Source organism: Saccopteryx leptura, chromosome 5 (genome assembly GCF_036850995.1).
Source record: "Saccopteryx leptura isolate mSacLep1 chromosome 5, mSacLep1_pri_phased_curated, whole genome shotgun sequence".
Classification (NCBI taxonomy): Eukaryota; Metazoa; Chordata; class Mammalia; order Chiroptera; family Emballonuridae; genus Saccopteryx; species Saccopteryx leptura.
Window position 1 is genome coordinate 5,362,807 of NC_089507.1, and position 20,494 is coordinate 5,383,300.

The following is a 20,494-nucleotide window of genomic DNA, read 5'->3' on the forward strand; positions in this document are numbered from 1 at the left end:
CAATTGGGTTTGGAGACTGGAGCTTTAACGAGGTGGTTAAGGTAAATGAGGTCCCGTGGCTGAGCCCTAATTCAGTCTGCCTGCTGTTCTTACAAGAAGAGGAGAGCAGGACACAGACACACCCAGAGGGCTGACCACGCGAGGACAGAGGCAGGAGACGGCCGTCCACCCGACAGAGGGCTGACCACGCGAGGACAGAGGGAGGACACAGACACACACAGAGGGCTGACCACGCGAGGACAGAGGGAGGACACAGACACAGAGGGCCGACCACGCGAGGACAGAGGCAGGAGACGGCCGTCCACCCGACAGAGGGCTGACCACGCGAGGACAGAGGGAGGAGACGGCCGTCCACCCGCCAAGGAGAGAGGCCTCAGAAGAACCAACCCTGCTGGCACCTTGATCTTGGACTTCCAGCCTCCTGAACTGTGAGAAAACAAACGTTTCTTGTTCTCAAAGGCCCGTCTGTGGACTTTGCTATGGACTCCCGAGCCAACGAACACAATCACTGTACAAGAGGAGACACAAGGTCGGGTCTGGGAGGGTCTGGGAGGGTCCTGCCCACCCCAGTCCCCGTGGCGAGCACCCACAGCTCCCCGTGACGCAACCGGCCAGCCGCCTGGACTACTCACCCACGTTCCCGACATGTCCCGCCAGCTCGTGCCCTTGAGCCTCAGGGGGCGCTGGCGGGAGCTGGCGGGCCTCCCCACCCAAAGGCCTCCACGTCGGAGCCTCCGGAACCTGGGGCTCAGGCTACAGGACAAAGAGATTTTTGCAGAGGCGATGAAGTTAAGGGTCTGGAGATAGGGGAGGTGATTCTGGATTGTCCTGTCCGATCCAGGTGGGCCCAGGGTAGTCGCAGGGTCCTTCTGGAAGGGGCGCACGAGCGCAGGGAGGAGCAAATGCTACCCTGTTAGCTTTGAGGACTGGGAAGGGGGCCCCCGAACCAGAGAATGCAGGTGGCCTCCCTGTGGAAAAGGCAAGGGGACACCGTCCCTGGTAGCCAGAAGGGCCCGGCCCTGCCCTCACCATGCCTCTGGGTCCGGGGAACTGCACCCCTCTGAGCCCCAGGCCTGCGGAGAGTACATCGAGGGGGTTCTGAGCCACCGCGTCCGTGGTCATTTGTGACAGCAGCCCCAGGGAAGTGACAGAGCCACCGCCACCCCGACGTGCCCCCCAACTGCTCGCCCTTCGTTCCTCAGGATACAGAAGCACGTGCCCCTTTTCACGCCTCCCAGCCCCCTCAGTGGACCCACACTTCGGACACCCGGCTGGTGCGAGAGAATGGACAGCTGGGGCGGAAAACAGGACACGCCTGATGTCAGCAAAACCCACGCGTTCGGGGTCAGAAAGCGCCACTCAGCGCAGCAGGGACTCCAGGACCAGTGTGAGGAATGCGTGAAAAAGACACTAGTTTACTGAGTGCTGGCCCGCTGGCAGGCTCAGTGTTTGGGGGATGACCGTGAGGGGTGTGGGGGATGTGGGTGGGGACAGACAGCTGGTCTGGGACTAGGGAGGACAGGAGGACCTCCCTGGAGGGAGACTCGCAGACAAGGATAGAGAGATCGGGAAGCAAAGGACCAGAAACAGCACAAGGTGTGACCGTGAGAAAGCCACCTTTGCAAGTGCCGGGTGGGGGTGGGGGTGGGGGTAGGGGTGGGGGTCAGCGTCATCGTGAGGGGGTGAGGGCGTGGGAGAAAACACGGAAGGCGAAGCTCTTGTTTGGGGCAGGAAAGCACCCAAGGCAGGTTGTGAGTGAGCCCAGGGCAGCTGATTTGTATAAGTGGACTAGGGCAAGGACAGGCAAGCTTTTTCTGTGAAAATATATCATATAGGAAATACATCAGGCTTTTCAGGCTACCTGTGGTCTCTGTCACACATTCCTCTTTTTTTTTCTCTTTAAAATATAAACCACCCTGCTTTTTTTGTTTTTTTTTTGTTTTGTTTTGTTTTGTTTGCTTGTGGGTCATACAAAACAAGCCATGGGCTAGATTTCGCCTACAAGGCACATCTGCTGACCCCTGGAGTCTAGCATTGCCCATTTCATGTAGTGTGTTGCCCATCAGGGGAAGCAATCAAGTTACGGTTAGAGGAATTCCCTGGCAGGGACCCCAGAGATGGGCTTGGGCTTCCCGTGAGTCACTGGACTAGAGAGCCTCTATGTCCTTTCACAAGGTTGGATGCCTCAGTTCCGATTCGTTACAGCTCCCCGGGGACATTTCCTCATCTGCCCAGGATCGCCGAGGTCCCCTGCAGCTCCGAAATGGTCCTCACCTTCCGTCCTGCCTCCCTCCACCCCTCCCTCCACCGGGAGGCTCTGTACGTGTCTGCACAGAGCACCGAGTGCTGTGATTTAGGTGACTGTGAGTTTAAGGGACAAAGACAAAGGTGTCTCCTGGCTTTTCTGGGCGCAGACAGTGTCTGAAGCAGGGACAGCTGGAAACCACAAAAGCGAAGATGCTCTGACGCCACCTTCAGACAAGGCACTCCGATAACGAGAGGCAAGTGACAACATTCCCTCTGCCCACGCGGACCCCAGCGGGACTGACTTAGGACGACTCAGAGTAGACCCATCCTGGCGAGGTGGACACAGAGACTCCCCCTGCTTAACCCAAATCCTCGGCATGGGCCTCGCAGGCCGATGTCAACATGGGCCTGATGCCACTCAATTTTTCAGCATCCAGCCAAGGAGCACCGACCACGTGCCGAGGTGGGAGCTAAGGCTGCGGGTCCTAGAACAGGACAGGCTAGATTCGAATCCAGAACTTGCCTCTGCGCTCTGTGACTTGGGGGGAAGTTACTTCCTCAATCTGTTTGATTTTTGGTTTTTCCATCTATAAAAGGGGAATAGGATTCATGTGGGAAGTACAGTTTTAGCAAGTGAACTACACGTAGCTCATCTTCCATCATCTGGAACAAGGAAAAGGGGAAAAATTGATCTGCTCCACTCCGCTGCTAAACGTGCTGCTCCAGCCTCATAAAGGTGTTTGCTAACAGAGATTTCTGAGTCCGTCTGGATAAAAGACTTTTCATGGGCTTTACCTGGTCTATTTAGATGGGAATGTATCGCTCCGGGCACAGCCCCCTGGAAAATGCCACTGTCAGCTAGGTAATTATCAAAGTAGAAAATGAATAAAATAGCTCCTGTACTTCCGGGACGCCTGAGAGACCTCTCGTGCTCAGCGTGGCCCGGCGTGCGCCCTGACGTGGCGGGAAAGACGGGGGAGCTGTGTGGGGGCTTCAGGCTGCGCCTGTGTCTTGCAGTGACTGCTCGCCTGTGCCTTCTTCAGTCTGATGCTGAGTGAAGCTCCGACTGTCGCGATTCTCTCTGGACAGCGCGACTCTGTGTTACCTGAGGTTCACACGGGATTTTTATAAGAGCTCCAGCTCCTGGGACAGGGTCTGGCACACAGGAAGGGTTCAGTAAATGTTATTATCAAAGGTCTGGTGAGAGGAGTGGATGGGAGAGAGACCGAGAGGATGTGCAGGGAAGCTCGGAGTGGGACCTGGATGTGAATTCTGATCCTTTGCAACGAGTGGAAAAGAGCGCAGGGTTTTTTAAAGATCTGGGTTCAAATCCTGACTCCAACACTGAAGAGCCGTTTCCTGTTCGGGGACCTTGTAACCTCTCTGGGCTTCAGTTTCCGCGTCTGTAAATGGGAGTGGTCAGACCTAATTTCAAGTCTATGGTGCAGAGTAGGGGCGCTGTGTACAGGGGAAGGTCAATGATCAAGAACGCCGAATGCCCGAACGCCATCACGAGCATGGCGGGAACTGAGCAGCGAGCAGGACGGGAAGGGAAGACATTAGCTGGCACCTCTGGGTGTGACCAAATCATTCCCGGGGGGCCCTCCCGTGACAGTGCCTGTCCCGGCCCCTTCTGGGTTCTCTGGTCATAATTAAACCGTGCACAAACGGGAAGCACAGCGCCACCTCCCGGGAGACCCGTGCAGGTGCAGACCTGCCCTGAGCGCTTCCCTGTCTCCCCCACCTGGCCCCCACCTGACAGATGGGGAGACTGAGGCCCAAGGAGAAGAGAGGACTGTCCCACCGGGCAATGGCAGAGCTGGGGCTGGAAGTGAGTGCTGGGTGAACAGGCTCAGAACACTCCAGACGCCTCGCTCTTACAGGCAGTGAGGGGCGGCGGTTAGGGCTGGGCGTCAGCCTCTCCACGCTGCTGGCTCCGTGTGAGTCCCGCCCACCTCCACCTTCTCTACAGTCCAGACGCCTCGCTCTTACAGGTAGTGAGGGGCGGCGGTTAGGGCTGGGCGTCAGCCTCTCCACGCTGCTGGCTCCGTGTGAGTCCCGCCCACCTCCACCTTCTCTAGCCCCGGCCGCGGCCACGCGCCTTGAAGGGGCCTGCCAGCAGCGATCAGTGAATCCTAGCCATCACCGTTAGCATTACTGCCGTTATATCTTCCGCACTAAACTGTAAGTTCCCCGTGGGTGGGCACAGACCTCAGATACCTGAGTGTCGTTAATTCACCCCAAACTCGTGTGTCTGGCTCATGGCTCTCACACTGGGAACCGTTGCCATGTTGCTGTGTGTTATCCTCAAGGCATCAGTGGGTAGCACATGACCCACCGTCTGTGCGATGGAAACGAAGGCCGTCACTGAATGTAAATGGCTGGGGGGCTCTCTCTTTCCCCTCCGTTCCCAACCAGGCCTTGCCCCGCCCTGGGCCCTGGACTTCCCTCCCTACCATGAAAACCCCCACCGGTGCCGGAGCCCCTGGGCCAGCCGGTGTGGAAGGCGTGGGGCGCCCTACCTGGGCCGCTGCAGAAGGACGCGATGATGGCCAGGATGCAGACGATGCTGAGGTAGGGGATCCAGGGGGCCCGGTCCTGCGAGGAAGCAGCAGTGTGCCGGTGAGAAGGCGGGTGCGTCGGCGCCCTGGCCCCCGCCCCAGCTTCCCCTCCATCGTCTGCGTGACCTTGGACAGGTCACTTTGCATCTCTGAGCCCCAGAAAATGGGAGGAACAAACCCCTGAGCCATCCTGGCCTCCCGTTTCACAGACGCGAGGAACAGAGGGAGGTTAAGTGACTTGCCAGGAGTTTCCTGGAGAGTGAGTGGGAAATTCACACGCAGGTGGTCTGGGCCCAGGGCCCCTGTGCGTACCCAGCAGCCAGTGATGTGACAATTGTACAGTGGCCTCATACAGCAGTGCCGGGCATCTTAGGAGGCATCCAGCACAATCTCTTCTATTCCGTAGATGGGTAAACAGAGAGGGCATGTATCTTGCCCAAGACTGCACAGCGCAGCAAGACTCTCGTCTCGCAGTCCGAGGGCCCGTCTCTAACCCCCCTCCCCCGCTGCTTCAGGGCTGAGATGCCCCCGGAGAAGCCATGTCACAAGACACGTCTGCAGACAGTGCCAGCTTCCCTAGCCAAAGGCCCCGGAGCTCTGAAGCCCAAGGCCAGCTCCATGCTGACCTCCTCGGGTGCGACCTGCCCACGCTCTCACCTGTAGCGTCAGAGTGACCGTGAGGACCCCAAAGAAGAGGGTCATCAGCCCGAAGCCTCCAAGGAGGAGGGGTCTCCGCCCCAGACGCTCGATGACCAAGCCCTAGATCGGGGTCGGAGAGAGAAGGTTACGACTCTGCTTCCAGCAGCGAGCGGAGGGGCGTGAGGGGGCTGGGGGCTGGCACGGGGTCTGGTTAGAGGGCTGGGGGCTGGCACGGGGTCTGGTTAGAGGGCTGTGGCCTGAGACAGGCTGGTGCCTTTCTCCACGGCCACACCCGGAGAGGCCGTGGCCTTTATGACAAAGGAAGAAAGTCACAGTTCTGGGGCACCTGCTGTGTGTCCCTGCATTCAGCTTTGCTCCAAATTTCCCCCGTTTGGGGAGCGTGGGCTTATCTGCTAGGCTAGGGAGTCGGGAAGAGGGGCCGCAGGGTGCGGCTGCCGCAGCCCTTCCCCCCTCTGGAGCAAGGCTGACTTGGAAGTCATGCTCTCTCTATCCCTCTATGCCCCCGTGCTGTGGATTTTAGAAGGGCAGACTTCCAAGGTGGGGGCCCGGGGGTGGGAGTGGGCAGAGAAGGTTCTGTCGTTTTCCTCTCTGCCTGAGCCTGGGTGGGCCCGTTTCATTCTGGCGTGTGACACCAGGAAGCCCAGGTGATTGCAGCGCCTGGGGCCATGCCTCCACCCCAGCTCCCTGCAGCTGTCGGACTGTCCCTGACCCCTGTTCCTGACCCCGTGTGTCCCTGACCCCATTCCTGACCCCGTGTGTCCCTGACCCCGTTCCTGACCCCGTGTGTCCCTGACCCCGTTCCTGACCCCGTGTGTCCCTGACCCCCGTTCCCTGGCCCCACGTGTCCCTGACCCCTGTTCCTGACCCCGTGTGTCCCTGACCCCCGTTCCCTGGCCCCATGTGTCCCTGACCCCCGTTCCCTGACCCCGTGTGTCCCTGACCCCCGTTCCTGACCCTGTGTGTCCCTGACCCCTGTTCCTGACCCTGTGTGTCCCTGACCCCTGTACCCTGACCCCGTGTGTCCCTGACCCCTGTTCCTGGCCCCGTGTGTCCCTGACCCTTTCCTGACCCCGTGTGTCCGTGACCCATTCCTGACCCCGTGTGTCCCTGACCCCCGTACCCTGGCCCCGTGTGTCCCTGACCCCTGTTCCTGACCCCGTGTGTCCCTGACCCCTGTTCCTGACCCCGTGTGTCCCTGACCCCTGTTCCTGACCCTGTGTGTCCCTGACCCCTGTACCCTGACCCCGTGTGTCCCTGACCCCTGTTCTTGACCCCGTGTGTCCCTGACCCCCGTACCCTGACCCCGTGTGTTCCTGACCCCCGTACCCTGACCCCGTGTGTCCCTGACCCCCGTACCCTGACCCCGTGTGTCCCTGACCCCCGTACCCTGGCCCCGTGTGTCCCTGACCCCTGTTCCCGACCCCGTGTGTCCCTGACCCGTTCCCGACCCCGTGTGTCCCTGACCCCCGTTCCCGACCCCGTGTGTCCCTGACCCCCGTACCCTGGCCCCGTGTGTCCCTGACCCCCGTACCCTGGCCCCGTGTGTCCCTGACCCCCGTACCCTGGCCCCGTGTGTCCCTGACCCCCGTACCCTGGCCCCGTGTGTCCCTGACCCCCGTACCCTGGCCCCGTGTGTCCCTGACCCCCGTTCCTGACCCCGTGTGTCCCTGACCCCCGTACCCTGACCCCGTGTGTCCCTGACCCCCGTACCCTGGCCCCGTGTGTCCTTCACCCCTGTTCCTGACCCCGTGTGTCCCTGACCCGTTCCTGACCCCGTGTGTCCCTGACCCCCGTTCCCTGGCCCCGTGTGTCCCTGACCCCCGTACCCTGGCCCCGTGTGTCCCTGACCCCCGTACCCTGGCCCCGTGTGTCCCTGACCCCCGTTCCTGGCCCCGTGTGTCCCTGACCCCCGTTCCTGACCCCGTGTGTCCCTGACCCTCGTTCCCTGGCACCGTGTGTCCCTGACCCATTCCTGACCCCGTGTGTCCCTGACCCCCGTACCCTGACCCCGTGTGTCCCTGACCCCCGTACCCTGGCCCCGTGTGTCCCTGACCCCCGTACCCTGGCCCCGTGTGTCCCTGACCCCCGTACCCTGACCCCGTGTGTCCCTGACCCCCGTACCCTGGCCCCGTGTGTCCCTGACCCCCGTACCCTGGCCCCGTGTGTCCCTGACCCCCGTTCCTGACCCCGTGTGTCCCTGACCCCCGGTCCTGACCCCGTGTGTCCCTGACCCCCGTTCCTGACCCCGTGTGCCCCTGACCCCCGTTCCCTGGCCTGTGTCCGTCTTTCCGCTAGGCCAGCGCAGGGCTCTTAACTAAACTCCTTCAGACACCAATGACCCTGAAGAACAGCGATTGTAGCCAAGTTTCAGAGACAGGCCAGCTTGGGTCACATATCCTGGGTCTTCCACTTCCTAGACAGGTGACCGCAGGCAGGGGACTTCCCTTCCCAGAGCCCCAGGGCCTTTATCTGTGACCGGAGGACCGAGGCACCTTCCACCAAGGCTGTCTGGAGGGATGTGCGCTTAGCTTAGAGACTGCACCCAGCACACACTAGGGCTTCATGCCAGGAGCCTGCCTCTCCTCTCCCCCTCCCATCCCACAGAAAGAGAGCTCTGGAAATAGTTTGTAACGGTTAGCTCCGATTGGGGTTGTTATTTTTATGTGATTATTATTGTTATTTGTCAGCCTTTCTCAAGTTTTCTACAATGAGCTTTTTACCTTAAAACAAAAGGCTAAAAGGTTGACATGGCTTAGGCATGGAGATGCACATTTCTGTCCCCCCAAATCACAAATCTGGACTCTTTCTGCAGGTCCAATGATTTGCAATGATCGCCCCGGCAAACTTCCATCACTGTGGAGAGCGCGTGTTTGCTGCACCCTAAGGAGTCATAGCCGTTCTTACGGTTAAGGGGGCAGAGCCCAGAGTTGGGGGGGCACCGAAGACGAAGACTTAGGCTGCTCGTCTCACAGTATCTCAGGGGAGTCTGGTTAGAGTACCCGCGGAATCTGGTTAGAGTACCCACGGAGTCTGCTTAGAGTATCACGGAGTCTGGTTAGAGTACCACGGTGTCTGGTTAGAGTACCGCGGAGTCTGGTTAGAGTACCCGCGGAGTCTGGTTAGAGTACCGCGGAGTCTGGTTAGAGTACCCGCGGAGTCTGGTTAGAGTACCGCGGAGTCTGGTTAGAGTACCCGTGGAGTCTGGTTAGAGTACCCACGGAGTCTGCTTAGAGTACCCACGGAGTCTGCTTAGAGTACCACGGAGTCTGGTTAGAGTACCCGCGGAGTCTGGTTAGAGTACCCGCGGAGTCTGGTTAGAGTACCGCGGAGTCTGGTTAGAGTACCCGCGGAGTCTGGTTAGAGTACCACGGAGTGAGTCTGGTAAGAGTACCCACGGAGTCTGGTTAGAGTACCACGGAGTCTGGTTAGAGTACCCATGCAGCGCTGAAATGACTGGGTTAGAGTTTTAGCGTCCCTGATGACTGCAGGTGTCAAGCATCTCTTCATCCGTCTCTGGATATTTTTGGTATCTTCTTTTGCAACGCGTCTGTTCGAGGCGTCTGCTCCTCGTCAAGTCGGCCGTTGGCCTTCTTATTTTGAGTTGCAGGAGTTCTTTACAGATTCTGGATCGAGTCCCCCATGAGACGTGAGGTGGGGACTCGGTGACTATTTCCCAGCCTGGCCTGCTGTTCACTTTCTTCACAATGGCTTGTCACCAGCCACAGCTTTTCCCTGTGATCAAATCCGATGGATCCAATTTTTAAAAAATGATTCATGCTTTCCGTGTCCTGCCTGAGAAATCTTTGCTTACCCCAAGGTTGCAGAGACTTCCTTCCTTCTAGAAGTTTTATCAAATATGATGGGTGTCCTTGTTAAAGAGAGAGAGAGAGAGAGAGAGAGAGAGAGAGAGAGAGAGAGAGGGAGGGAGGAAATTTGGCCTCATCCACGCACACAGAGAGAACGCCGTGGGAAGTCGGAGGCAGAGAGAGGTCCGGGTGATGCTTTGACAAGACAAGGAACCCAGAGGTGGCCAGCAGCACCCAGATGCCAGGGGAGAGGCCTGGATAGAGTCTCCCTCAGCTGCAGAAGGCATCGACCTGACACCCTGACCTCTGACTTCCGACCTCCAGGACAGTGAAGCGGTACGTTTGTTTCTGTGGTTGAAGCGGCTGAAGGCACGACACTTTCTTACACAGCCCCAGCAAGTCCACACGGGGAGCCACGTCCGACGGAGGCAGGGCTAGGCGCGTCGTGTGTCAACTTCCTGTATTGTTTTAACTGCGAGCAATTCTGTTTTTATTGAGTTTATTGAGGTGACCTTGGTTCACAAGGACCGCTAGCAATTCCGTGTTAAAAGAGGCAAGCGTTAACTTTCGCTTTCACTAATCTCTGTCTGACAAGAATCCAAGACCTTGGAGAGCTGTGGTTACTTTCAAGTTAACAGAGTTTCTTGAAACTCTGCTTTCAGAAGACAGGGTCTCAGAAATCATTTTCTACAAGGAAAAGGCTCACTCTACACTGAACTTTAAAAGTAATTCATTGAAACATAAACTTTGTTTGGAAATTTTTGTTTAGAAGACGGATGTGTGTGAGACCTGTACGTATCTATTTGGGCCAACGCTATGAGAAATAAAAATAGTTACTTTTAAATGACTATCATTCCGGCGTGGTCCACGGACCCTACACATAATAAATTAAAATGGTCTCGAGACATTTCAGCCCAAGTGCACAATCAGACAGGGACTGGGGTCAACTGGACCAAAAGAGAAGGCTGGGGGCGGACCAGGCTCCGCCACGCCCTCCAGTCCTGGGAAAAAGTTCTCCTTGGGTCAGAGCCAGCGTCTGCAGCTTCTAAGGGGACCACGCCCCACTTCCGGCCCCCTCTGAAAAGAAAAGGGGCTTCTTAAGAGGTTTATAATCATAAGTTTAAACCATTCTCATTTGGGGGCAAATGGGGGAAATGTTGGCTCTTAAAGAAAGCCCTTAAATGGAGTTGGGAAAGTGACCTTGGGTGAGCAGGTAATGGAGGGGTCAGGGCACGGAGCTGAGATCCTGCTGGGCAGAGGGGGTGGGTGGCAGGAGCAGGTGGTACCTGGAGCTGGCACGAAGGACAGAGGCGACACAGAGTGGTGTGCTGTCTTCACCTGAGCTCGCGCGCGCAGGTCTGGGGCACCCAGCTCCCGGCCACTCCACGTCGGCGACACAGTGTGGTGTGCTGTCTTCACCTGAGCTCGCGCGCAGGCCTGGGGCACCCAGCTCCCGGCCACTCCACGTCCTGCCCTCCCCTGTTCTCCTGCAACCCGGCTGGGCCCCGTGGCTGGCGGTGCGGCCGTGAACTCTAAGCCTTCGATGCTGAGATCGTTGGGAGCAGAGGCACAGCAGACACAGTGGAAGCCAATAGGACATTCTCCTTTCTCCTTTCTTTTTTTTTTTTTTTTGCTGCAAGTCTAGGGTACAGTGCATTCCCGACAGCCGCGAACTTACTGCAATGAATAAAAAGTAAGAATGACGTAGGTGAATTCTCCCCCTGATTTGGGAAAGCACAGTCTCACCTCTTTAATGGAACGAGCCCCGTGCTCACGGGCCGCTGCCCCGCGTGGCCCGAACAGCCCAGGTGGAAGCTCCCTCATCGGAGAATTCACGCCGCTCCCAGAAGGTTATCGGGGAACCCAGCTGCTCCCACAGGACGCAGCCACTTAGACAGGCCCGCGCGAAGGCGCAGAGCCAGGAGCCAACGTTCATCGTTCATCGCCGATCAAATGAACAAAAATGTCTCTCTCGACTTCGGGAGGCCCCGAAGCCATGTTCACCGACCGTCAGGAATCTCAGGGAGACGGAAGAACAGAAAATGTTGGGAAGTCTTGTTCGATAGGCTGTTAGCCCACCAGGGTGGATGAAGTCGTAGCTGTATTTTTGGAAACCAGGTAATACAAACTTTGGGAAGGGATTTGCTGTCTGTTGACTCTGCCGGGCACAGAGGGCTTTCAGACGCCTCGAGTTCTGTCTCCATGGCAATTGGGCAGGGTGGCGGTCGGCTCTCGGGGCGGCTGTAACAGACGGAGCAGCTTAAAGAGACACACGTTTTCCTTCTTAGGGTTCAGGAGATCAGGACTCCGAGGCGGGTCTCAGGGGCCCCGAGCAGAGATGCTGGTTGGAGGGCTGGGACCCCTGTGGAAGCTCTGGGAGAACCCGTGCCTGCTCCCTCCGGCTTCCCCAGGCCTCCCGCCTTCCTCGGCTTGCGGCCCGCCCCCTTCCATCTTCAAAGCCGGAAGCTGTAGGACTGCGGCCACTGCTTTTGTCCCCATATGTTTTCTGGCTTTAGCTCTCCTCCCCTCAGTCTCACTCACAAGGACCCTGTGATCCACTGGGCCCCCGAGTGCTCCAGGACAATCTCCCCATCCCAGGAGTCTTAGCTTAATCACAACGGCAAAGCCTCTCTTTCCAGGTGAGGGGGCTTCCTCACAGCTCCCAGGGACCAGGACATGCGGAGGGGATGGTGTTCGGCCTGCCGCAGATGGGCATGGCTACGTGGGTGTTAAAGACGAGCACATGCGTTCAGAGGCGCTGGGCACTTCTCCCGAGGCCGCGCCGCTGGGAACAGGATGGTTAGGGTTTGAATTCGGAGCCACCGGGTCCTGACGCCAAAGCTCTTTGTCCCCAGCACGTCACTTCATCTCGGAGTCCGTCCCAGCCTCACGCTGAGTCCATGGTACCATTGCAAGCACCGTTTCCAGTAGATCATTCTTCATCTCCAGCTCTTTCAGAAGATAAACGGGGTGGGCGGGGGTGGGAGCAGATGATGAGGGACATGCACTCAGGGTCAGGGGACAGGCTGCCCAATGCACTTCCCTTTCCTTCACCCGCCTGGCCCTTCAGCTCTAGGCTTTCTGGGACCCTCTTCCAGGAAGCCCTCCTGGAAACCCTCACAGGGGAGTTCATTTCAGTGTTGCATGGGGTATGCATCTGTTTCTGGGTCTGTCTTTCTCTCTGGAGCGTGACAGCTTCACCAGTCCTGGCATGTGCGTGGCATGGGTGCACCAGAGCTGCGTGGAGGGTGGATGAATGCATGAACGGATAAATGCTTCTCCAGGGCGATGAAGCCGTTGTTCCCTGCTGTGGGCCACGTGAAGGTTCCCGGACCTCTAGAACACACACGATCCAAACACCCATGATCCAAACTGAGAGCACCGCTCAGAGGCCGCGATGCCTCGTTCTGGTTTTAGAAAGGTCCTCTCTTTCTGTCCCAGAAGTGCAAAGTCCTTTACCTCTCCCTGGGGCTAGTACTTCCAAGAAACACTCCGTCTAATGTTGCCGGCTTTTCGTGAAGGTGACCTGCCCGCCAGAGAGTGGGGACCGGAAGGAGCTGTCGGGGAGACCGAGGTTGGAAGCGTCACGGCTCCCTCTGCTTGCTCCTCTCAGATGGGGGTGAAGACTGGACTTTCAGGAGTGACGTGAGCCTTCATGAGATCCCACGTGGAGCACGCAGGGTCTTGGGGTGCAGCAGGGACCCCAGACCTTACCTCTCCTTGCTCCCTCGGGTTCTGATCTACTGGCTGTGTGACCCTGTGTGAGTGATGTCTTTCAGACTTGGTTTTCTCGACGCTCAAGAGACTGAGAGTCCCTGTGAAGCCCTGCTGTGCGCAAGGACGTTCGCGACAGCCTTGTTTTAATAAGACACACGGCGCACCCCTCGCCGGCGCTGCCTGCGTCACTTCCTGCGCACTCCCTCGTTCAATCCTCACCTGCGAGGCGGGGGCGATGTCCTTACTGCAGAATGGGGAAATCGAGTCACAGAGCTGGGGAATAACTCCCCCGGGGTCACGCAGCTCAGAGGGCCAGAGCTGGGGTCAGAATGCAGGGAGCGTGACCCTGCCGTCTGGGCTCTGAGTGGAGACTGCGCCCCTCCCGGCCCCGCAGACACCGGACGCCCATCCGGGAAGAGAGACAGAACTTCCACACAGGCGCCAACTCGGGGGCGGTGCTCTGCTCGCTTTCCTGGGCATGCGCTACACCTTCATGAAATGTACTCAAGATGTATCTCGAGGCAAGAGCTTTATAAAAACTTCCAGACTCTGAAATGTGGAAGTAGTTTCCCTCTAATAAAAGGGCTGTGAATGGGAGGCGAGGGGGACCAAACATCAGCCGCAACACTTTTACAGAAAATGCTTTTAAAGGTGTCTGGTTTAAATGCCCCGTTAAGGGCAAGGAGCAAAATCCAGCGTTCTGCGCTGAAATCGGGTCAGAAACGCGGTAGGAAGCCCGGCCAAGGTGCACGGGCACCACCCGCCTTGCCCGCACACAGAGCTGAGCGAGCGTGGGAGTGCACTACGGGCTCCGCAAGGCCAGGGCACGGGGTCACTCCGACGGGAGCCCTGTCTCGTTCCTTTGGGAAGGAGCCCGTCGTGTACCCTGTGCTCGGGCCGCACACCTGCGCGGTGGAGGAGCCGTGAAGAGCTCAGGAGACGGGCGGCTGCAGCTCAGCCAGGCCAAGTGCGCTGCCCAACATCCCACAGCCTGGAAGTGGCAGAGCCAGCGTTCCAGCCTGGTTCCGTCCGGTTTCAGCACCTGTGCCGGCCCAGGGGTCGTCAAACTTTTTATAAAAACCGCCCACTTTTGCAGTGCTGGTCAACCTGGTCCCTACCGTGCAAGCAAACAGCGCCGCGATTGGCCCATCATGAAAGCTGGAACGCCCACTAGTGGGCGGTAGGGACCAGGTCTACCAGCACTGCAAAAGTGGGCGGTTTTTATAAAAAGTTTGACGACCCCTGAACGCCCCCGCCCCAATGCTTAGTCTGCCTAGTGGAGGAGGCTGAGGAAGAGTGATGAACTCCGTTTCTCTCCTTCTGGGGACTGTGGCTCATGGTCATTCCAGTCGCCCTCTGTGTTACAGGGGTTGGCTGGGATGTCCCCTCTCCTTCCCTTAGCCTTGCAGACATCTGCATGTCTGGAGTGGGAAGATCACAGCTCATGCTTCTGAACCACGTCCAACGTCATGGCAGCAGACCTGGGCTCCCAGGGAGATATGTCCCTCTTCAGAGGGGGACACAGTGACTGTAGCATTTGTGAAGGGGTAAGAGCTCAAAGAAGGAAGCTATTTTCTTTTTTAAATAAGGATAATAGGGAAGCAAAGTGTAAATAAGGATATTCTCTAGCTGGGTAGAATGCCAGCAATGAACCATGTGATAAACTCTTCAAATTCAGACACCTTCGGAGTGACAAAGGGCACGCTCCTTCAGTGGAGCCTGGGGGTCCCCGTGGCCCCGTTCAATCCGCCACCCTGCTCTCGGGAAAAACTGATCCTACTTACAGAGAAGACGGCGGCCAAAGTCTCAATGCCGCCTGTGCTCAAGGTGATGTAGGGGATCTTCTCCGGAGGAATCCCAGCCTTTCCGAAGATACTGTTCGTGTAGAACCAAATCTATAATGCAGGGGAGAAAAAAGAAAGGAGCAGGGTCAGTGAGGGGACATCGACTTCCTAAACCAGGGGTCCCCAAACTACGGCCCGCAGGCCGCATGTGGCCCCCTGAGGCCATTTATCCGGCCCTCGCCGCACACCCAGAAGGGGCACCTCTTTCATTGGTGGTCAGTGAGAGAAGCATAGTTCCCATTGAAATACTGGTCAGTTTGTTGATTTAAATTTACTTGTTCTCTATTTTAAATATTGTATTCGTTCCCATTTTGTTTTTTTACTTTAAAATAAGATATGTGTAGTGTGCATAGGGATTTGTTCATAGTTTTTTTATAGTCCGGCCCTCCAACGGTCTGAGGGACAGTGAACTGGCCCCTGTGTAAAAAGTTTGGGGACCCCTGTCCTAAACTGAAGCCAGGTACCTGGTGGTCTCTGAGATTGGCCGCTACATCCAGAGCCACAAGGTGGCGCTAGGGGGTGCGGCTGAGTCCCCTTTTTCTCCCTTCTCCCACACTGCCCCCTTCTTCGTTACTAACAGAACTCCTACCTGACTAGGAGCGACGTGAGATCAGCTAAGTGTGGCAAGGAACTGTAGACAGAAATGTTAGTGGTACTTCCAGAAAGTCTTCAAGGAGGTCTCCTTAAGAGGAACTTCTCATCAGGTGTGATCCCATTTTTAGGCCCTTCCTCCTTTCTGCTGTTGGGATGGTGAACGTGATAGCCAGAGCTTCAGCAGCCCTTTTGGATCACTAGGTAAACCTCAGGACGGTACCACTATTAGCCCCCATGGTCACTTCATGGAGATTAGAAAAGTCCCTGCTCCACAAGACACTTGACTGTCATCCACTGGGAAACTGTCATCATAGATCTACAATGGGTCCAACGTGAATGATGCTTCTGCGAGTTGTGCAGAACACAGCCTGAATATCTAGAGCCTTCGTCTGGGATGGAAGCCACCTGTCCAGATGCTGCAGCAGGAAGTTAGAAGGAGGCTGCGTCCTTACTGACGACAGTGATTCTACAGTTTATTATCCAAACTTGTGCACTTTTGAGAGTGTTAGTAATTGTTCCAGGATGACAAGCATAAGTCACAACTCTCCTGGGAAAGCCAAGATGTATGGTCTCGGGGCTGCTGTATCAGCTCCCCCACACCCTGACCTCCTTCATGTGAGAGAGAAAACTGATATTGTTTAGGTCACAGGAGGCCAACCCTGACTCCACCAAGACACTCATGGGACGTCAGACAATCACCCACCCGGAGTCTGGAGACCTGGCTCCATCTCGTACTAGCTGTGTGACCTCAGGAATTCACTCCTCCCGCTGAGAATCCTTCTCAGGATACCCGCGCCCTTCTCGGTGTCAGGGACTGAGGGAGAGCTGTCACCGTTCATTATGTGCTTGGGAATTGGACCAACAGTCTGGACACCAGCGATCTCTTATTCTCCCCATCCCAGCCATTTCCTTGAAAAGCAAAAGTTTGCCGAATGGCAGAAAACCACACTGTCCCAATATACGGAGCGTGATGGGGAACCCACGGGCCGGAAGGACAAACAGCTCAGGAGGAAGGCAGAAGAAGCAGACGATGAGGAATTTTAAGTGTGAGGTCTGACTTCAGAGAAGAGGATTTGAAAGCTAGCGTGAGAAGGAGGAAAAGAAGCAATTCAACACTGAAAAGGAATTTAAAAATAAATGTTGAATTTAACTCTCGCTTGATTTCCAAAGTATGTGAAAAAAAATCACTCATTAACTCTTTATAGCAAAAATGCACTGAATGATATATAATGTTTGTTTAATATGCTCATTCTCAACCAGGGGCAATTTTGACCCCAGAGGACCTTGGGCAATGTGTGGAGACATAACTGGTTGTCACAACAGGTGGGGTAAGCTACTGCCATCTAGTGGGTGGAGGCCAGGGATGCTGCAAAGCACCCTGCAATATGCAGGACAGAGCCTTCCATGTGCACAGTGCTGAGTCTGAGGGACGCTGGCTCCAGGGCAAGGTATCTACCCAACCCTGGCATGGGGTGGGGTTGCTCCAGGGCAGGCACCTGGTGCCAGGACATGTGAGTGTGACACCACCCGCTGGGACCTTGAGCAAGTCCGTGGCCCTCTGTGGGTCTCTCTCTTTTTTATAATCTAGAAAATGGGGACAGCACCACCTACCCTGCAGGACATTTGGGGCCGGAATAAAGTGATATAAATGGGGCAATGCCTAGCCGCATTCACAGCTGTCTTAGACTACAGACCATGTTCCCCTCAAAAGAATTTCTGGTAAAATTAAGGGAACAAAGCACGTTTTCAAGGGCATTTCAAGTTTCCTCCGTGTCCCACGACTATCTTTCTTGGTCCCATGAATCGCTTGTATGAAAAGGCAGCGGGTACCGTGAGCAACAGTAACGACCACGATCTCGAGCCAGCCCCCCTAGCCCTCCAGTTCCCAGATTCTCCTTTCTGGAGGCCGGGAGAGAGAAGGGACGGCTGAGCTCATCAGAGGGTGGGGGGAACTCCGTGGGCGGACCTCCTCTTCCCACTTCCCTGCCTACGTGGGGTCAGGCCCTAAGAACCTTGTTCTGGAAAGTCTTGAGATTTTTCTCAGGCCAGAGTTGCCCCCTGAAGCCAGCCCAGCCACAGGCACTTCTATTTAAATCATCTCCATCTCTCTTCCTTATGATTTCCTAATACCCGTTTTATTAAGAAAGACAACTTATACGTCTGTCTCGGGATAGGTAATTATCATGGCAGGCAGCCTTCATTCAGGGACGGATCTGCTAGCCGCGGCGCTGAACACTTCGCGCGGGTTACTTCTTTCACTATCGTGTTGTCCCATTTTACAGATGAGGGAACTGCGTATCAGATTATGTGGCTGCCCAACGGCACAGAGCTGGCGGAGGTAGCAGAGCTGGGATTGGACCCTGGCATCTAGGGCCCAAGCCCTGAGCCCCGCCCCACCCCACCCCTGCCTCCGGGTCCTCTGCGCAGCGTGCAGGGACACTCACCGCGTTGAGGCCGCAGAGCTGGTAGCAGGCCATGGTGACCACCACGGTGACGACCTGCCAGCGGACGGCGGGCGTCCTGAGCAGCTCCAGCACGGACACCAGGCGGATGTTTCTCTGCACGCGGCCCTCCGCCAGCACCTCCTCCACCTCCCGGGACACGTCCTCTTTGCCCAGGAACGTCTGGAAGGCTGCGCACAGGGGAAGCAAGGACTTTTTTTTTAGAATATTTCTTTTTTTTTTTTTTTTGCTTTTTTTTTTTGAAGCTGGAAACAGGGAGAGACAGTCAGACAGACTCCCGCATGCGCCCGACCGGGATCCACCCGGCACACCCACCAGGGGTGACGCTCTGCCCACCAGGGGGCGATGCTCTGCCCATCCTGGGCGTTGCCATGTTGCGACCAGAGCCACTCTAGCGCCTGAGGCAGAGGCCACAGAGTCATCCCCAGCGCCCAGGCCATCTTTGCTCCAATGGAGCCTTGGCTGCGGGAGGGGAAGAGAGAGACAGAGAGGAAAGCGCGGCGGAGGGGTGGAGAAGCAAATAGGCGCTTCTCCTGTGTGCCCTGGCCGGGAATCGAACCCGGGTCCTCCGCACGCTAGGCCGACGCTCTACCGCTGAGCCAACCGGCCAGGGCAGCAAGGACTTTTTTTTTAAGCAGAGATCCAGCGGTTTGCTGTGTCTAATGCTGGGCCCCGGAGGGACGGTCCTACCACCCAGACACGCACCTAGTCAGGGACAGCTGGCAGGCGCCTTTGAAACCGCGGAGTTTAAAAACAGAACAACAGAACACCCAGAGCAGACAAGGACTTGCCCAAGGCCACCCAGCCAGCCAGGAGGAGAGCCAGGAGACAGCCGGGGTCCAAGCCCTGCCTCCCCCTGCTGGGCGGATGAACGTTGTGTAATTACTCCCGCCTCACGTGGCCGCTGTCACAGCTGGATGATGTAACACACACTACATTCACACCTCCTGCCTGCCTGTGTGCTCATCCGTCCTGAAAGTGTCCAGCCGGAGGGCAGAGGGCCACGTGGCCAGCAATACCCAGGAGTCACTTCTATCCTCGGAAGGGAGGACCTCTGGGACCCTTTCCACGTGACCCCCTGAAATACAAAAGCCTCGGGAAGTAGCCTCAAAGAGCTAATATTACTGCCCAGGATTCAGACTAACCCATGTGACTTACGCCTTCTTCATGCTGAAGCCTCCACATTCCCAGCCTCAGTGAACCTGTCATTTTTTTTACCGAGACCTTAACTGTAAGCCTCCATGGGTGTGTGCATACGTGGAGGTGGGCTGACTGATTAGACCCCAGTTCATGGGCGAGACTTAGAGGGCAGATTTAACTCCTCAGCGCTGTAACAGTCCCCCTTCTAGAGGGAAGGGTGACTATACTGACAGCTCCCTGGGGACCGTCCATGCCAGACACAGCAGGCGTCATCCTTAAAAACAGTGCCCTGAGCCACAGGCATGTGGAATTGCTCTTAAGTAGAAAAACAAAACAAACACAAAAACTTTCTGCAGATTCTCCAAGTAGCATGCCCATGACGGCTCTGGGTGCGCTTTCCAGAAGTGTACTGAAATCTGCTTCAGGCTGTCTCTTCTGCAGGCTGGGATTTAATGCTCTTCCTAGCATTTATTAGGATAAATGGGAGAAGCAGCTGGATGAGTAACGTTTCTACATCGTGTGGTAAACCAGAGCATCCCTAATATTTCCTCATAGCTTAAAATGCAGCATGCATATGATAAAGAATCAGAGTTTGGGGGCAGAAAAGTATTGCTCTCTTCTCCCTGACATATAAGCTTCCCCTACAAAATAAGGAAACTTTATCACCTATTTTTCCTCCCTTTTACCTTGGCTGCCAGGAAGCTCACAGCAGCATTAAATTGAACGCTCAGCTTTTAACAGACTCCCCTAGAACAAAAGTCTCTCTTCTTTCTCTTCAAGGTTACGATATTTTTGAGCTTTTCCTTCTTTAATGCATCAGTTGAATTTCCTGTTGTGTCTATGTTCATAAAAACTTTGTTCTCCTTGCCCCATTGCCCTCCTGTGCCTGGGGCTGGAACTGCATCTTGTAAGACTAGCATGGCAAGTGTGGCGACGTGCCACTTGGCGCCCTGCAGGAAAGGGCTTCCTGCTTGGCTGTGAGCAGTGTGGTTAGCGCCGAAGCCCAGCTCTTAGCTTCTTGGGCATCCACGTCAATTTTGAAGCCCTGATGATGCTGGACTTGCATTTTTTCTTCCACTCACCGCCCCGGAGTAACTACATTTCCTCCAATCTTTAGGTGAGGCTTAGAATCCGGGTCTGAGGCAGGGGGTCCATTCACAAAAGGGCAGGAAACAGCGCAGGGAGGGGACAAAGCACGTGGCCCAACGTCGGGTGCCCCGCAGCTTCTCCTGTCCTCGCTGTGGTCCCGCCAGCTCAGGGCAGCTTACGCTGGTGTAGAGGCTTATGGCACTTCACGCCAGAGGCCAGGTCTTATTCAGAGCTTGGCGTGCAGCAGGTGCTCAAACGGTGGTGGATAAATGTAGCTGGGGCTTCCTCACATTTGCGGGTTTTCGTCTGCAGAAGGGGATCCTCTGGGAGGAGACGCCTGGATGTGGGTAGGGCTGCTTTTGTTCTCCTGGGCC

At 56.4% G+C, this 20,494-nt stretch overlaps 1 protein-coding gene across 4 annotated transcripts in view; it reads right to left on the bottom strand.

The window, feature by feature from the left end:
• The window catches only part of SLC2A9 (solute carrier family 2 member 9), a 117,003-nt gene that overhangs the window by 15,809 nt on the left and 80,700 nt on the right, over positions 1-20,494 (bottom strand). For all 4 annotated transcript variants that reach the window (XM_066384527.1, XM_066384528.1, XM_066384529.1 and 1 more), the window contains 4 exons: positions 17,874-18,061; positions 14,776-14,886; positions 5,466-5,567; positions 4,770-4,845 (listed from right to left, as the gene is read on the bottom strand). In XM_066384527.1, the coding sequence (XP_066240624.1) occupies positions 4,770-4,845; positions 5,466-5,567; positions 14,776-14,886; positions 17,874-18,061 (477 nt within the window). The remainder of the gene's footprint in view (positions 1-4,769; positions 4,846-5,465; positions 5,568-14,775; positions 14,887-17,873; positions 18,062-20,494) is intronic.